The sequence below is a fragment of the Myxocyprinus asiaticus genome, chromosome 44 (assembly GCF_019703515.2).
Source record: "Myxocyprinus asiaticus isolate MX2 ecotype Aquarium Trade chromosome 44, UBuf_Myxa_2, whole genome shotgun sequence".
NCBI classification, from domain to species: Eukaryota; Metazoa; Chordata; class Actinopteri; order Cypriniformes; family Catostomidae; genus Myxocyprinus; species Myxocyprinus asiaticus.
Window position 1 is genome coordinate 10,108,643 of NC_059387.1, and position 3,196 is coordinate 10,111,838.

Consider the following 3,196-nt stretch of genomic DNA (forward strand, 5'->3'; position numbering starts at 1 on the left):
AAGTCGCCCCTTTTATATTCATCTTGTATAAGACTCTTTATATAACACTTAATTGTAATATTTACTCTCTGTTTCGAGTGCCATGCAAAGCATGCTGGGAAATAGAAATCCCCTGCCCAGTTTTAGTTCTATTTAAGTTCCTGTAAATTTAATGAGACAAGTTCATTAAACTCAGGGTGTTAGTTTTGTGAACATAAAAGAACAAGAAAGTTCTAAATACTCATCCATTTTAATTTATTAGAACTAATCTGTATGATTTAATTTCCCAACTCAAAATTATTAAGTATAAGTTGAGCATTTGGGTTTACAGTGAAGACAGCCATAGCTGGGAGAGTTTTCAATTCAATATATACTGTAAATTTATTTTGATCATTTCATCAAACTAGTTTTCAGAGGTCAAGGTGTGAGAATTTCAGAGGTCTTTTGTGGGATATTTTGCCCTGTTAGAAATCAGAAAGTACCTGTGATGGTATGTCAGTAATGATCCATTGTTATTACATATGGGAAGTGAAATGAATGTCATGCTGACAATATCTCATGTGTTTGACCCAAATGGGAAGTTGTGTTGCCTTGTTCTCTGTGTTCCATTTTCTATTTAATTTAATGAGAAGTTAGACAGACTCTGGTTTTATCGTAAGCCTAGGAGACACATCTGTGTGATAATATGTTGGCAAAGACTTTGGTTCTGATTCTTAGCATTGCTCAGGGGCATTGGGTTTACTCTCAGGATGGACACTGGCCCGTTCACACTATGTGCCGTTCAGACAGGCTTACGGTGTCCTACAGGAGCTGTGGTGAGATCAGTATAAAACACAAATACTTGAATGTTGTCCTTTTTTGTGTGTTGATTGAACGAGACATCAATCATTTGTGGAACTGCTTAAAGCACTGATTAATTTCAATAGTTACTTTGATAACGATTTATATTATCTGTGCTTATAGAATGTTATTTTTGATTGAAATAGCTCAATTCTTCTTCAAATGGATTGTGACTTTCATTAATTTCCCAATTTTATTGTCTTAGACCCTTTACAGGATGTAGGTTTCACATTAATCCCTTGCCCCGACAAATTATCCGATCCGATAAAAATCAGATTGGCTCTTATTCTGAGTGAGTTTTCATTTTTCCACATTAATATCACCAACATTTTAGGTGCATGTAAACAAACGACGGGAGAGTAACTGTGAGTTCTTCACAGGGCAGCCCGCGGATGAGTTATACAGTTCAGCTGTGCTGATGTTCAATGGTGACAAAATCTGGAATTGGGACAAACCGCTTTGTCTTCCTAATTTCCCCCGTTTCACTTTTTGTGGAAGCAGGAGAGGAGGTCAGTGGTGGAGGGAAACTATTTTTTTTTTTTCAATTACCTTCTTAACCCTCAGGTTCTGCTGAGTTTTGTACTTTTTTGAAATTTTACTATCTTTATGTTTGTGTATCTCGAGACCTTATTGACTTATGAGTAAAAATAGTAATATTAGTTTCAAAATTAACACAGTTAGCAGATATTATTAAGCGTTAACTCTCTGTTGTATAGGCATTCACTTTTCGTATTTTTATCAAATACAGTAAAATGGCTTTTGCTTGGGGTCAGTTTGACCCTGACAAATGTGTAAATATTAAAATATTTTATTTATTATTATTATTATTAGTAGTAGTAGTAGTAGTAGTAGTAGTAGTAGTCGAATTAATATTATTATTGTAGAAAAATCCAATAAATAAAATCCAAATAGTGAATTGGGCCCAAACAGAACAAGAGGGTTAATACTCACCTCTTATTTAATTACAATCATGTTCTCAAATATCTAATTATTATGAAATGTTTATAAAATTATGTAGATAATGCAATGTGTTAATTTTTTGTTGTGATATCTGTAGAACTGATCACCATTGATTCATCGTATAAGTCAAAAGTTGATCCTCCTCTAAAGGTTTGGTTTGTGATAACATAAAATTTTCATTTGCACTCCATTTACACATCTAGGCTTTGATTCTCTATAGGTTACCGCTAACATAAAATGTCTTTATTGCATCACGTTTCACATGTCTTTTTCACAGGGTGATTTCAATCTTAATCTACATGTTACAAATCAAGATGGCTTTCAGATTGCATGTGTGAATGCAACTCTCAGCTTTCATTGATACCTGTCCAGAGGACCTGTACTTGAACAGAGCACAATTGTAAAACCAGTTTTACCTTATTTTCAGCTCAGATGTGCTTCTCACATTACCGTACATATTTAATTCTATGCACAAATATGTTAAATGTCGTTCCATTGTACCAATAAATTTATAATGAATAAAGTATTAATTCAGTATCAGGGGCGGTACTAGGATGTAATCTCTTTTGGGGGAGGGGGGCATTTTGATCTTTAGGTGGGCAACTGTTCACCTTTTTGTCGGAATGGGTGGTGGGGGGGGTGGGGGGGGGGGTGCTCCTCCTTGATCATTTTGCTTGGGTTGATCCCTCTTGATTGTGTTTCGGCATTGGTCCGGGGGGCGTTAGAAGTTTCAGGGGGAGCATAAGGAAATTCTTGAGGGGGAGCAATGCCCCCATAGGCCCCCCTTAAACCTGGTCATGTTCAGTATTCTTTACCATAATCTTACTAATAAGAAAAAATTTGTGAGCTTGACCAGAGCATTTTTCAGAAAGTCTTATAAACCCTCTAATAGAAATACTTTCTTAAATTACAAGACAACCATATTGTTTTATTTTTTTTATTATTTATTTATTTTTTTTATTATTAAGTTACAACCTTGTTCAAAACATAGTTAACTGCACAACAGGAATGACCTATTCCCAGGAATTTGTGCACGCAGAATTCCAAAGAAAACTCTGCAGATTTGGGACACCCATCATTCATAAACTTCCACATATCCCCTGACCCTTGCGTGTTTGTTCAATAAAAACGTTGAGCTCATTTGAAAATGCTTTGAGCAGCCATTCTACATTAAGTCTGTAATACACTCACCTCAGTTTCACACATTTGACCATGATTATTTCCATTTTGCACATTTTCCATCAAAATCAGCAAAGAAAATGCCAAAACAATCAGCAGATTCCATCAGGGCCTGGCTGCCCATATCTAATAATTTGTACCCCTATCATGATTTTTCACCAATAGATGGAGCCAATAAGCCTTCTTATCACACTTTCTCATATGGTCTCATGTTTCTCTGCTTTAGACTGTCGCATCC

General features: G+C 35.5%; 1 protein-coding gene across 1 annotated transcript; it reads left to right on the forward strand.

Moving 5' to 3' along the window:
• Positions 1-594: 594 nt before the first annotated feature.
• Positions 595-2,329, forward strand: ly86 (lymphocyte antigen 86). Its single transcript, XM_051687711.1, has 5 exons — positions 595-794; positions 1,025-1,111; positions 1,200-1,328; positions 1,877-1,929; positions 2,057-2,329. Exons 1-5 carry the CDS (start codon positions 665-667, stop codon positions 2,138-2,140), a joined length of 483 nt encoding a protein of 160 aa, XP_051543671.1. The 5' UTR covers positions 595-664; the 3' UTR covers positions 2,141-2,329.
• Positions 2,330-3,196: the final 867 nt, after the last annotated feature.

Coding starts and splice junctions, on each gene's coding strand:
- ly86 (XM_051687711.1), top strand. CDS start 665: ATGTTGGCAAAGACTTTGGTTCTGATTCTTAGCATTGCTCAGGGGCAT. Junction 1,112..1,199: donor CAGATTGGCTCTTATTCTGA/GTGAGTTTTCAT, acceptor AGTTCTTCACAG/GGCAGCCCGCGGATGAGTTA. Junction 1,930..2,056: donor AAGTTGATCCTCCTCTAAAG/GTTTGGTTTGTG, acceptor TCTTTTTCACAG/GGTGATTTCAATCTTAATCT.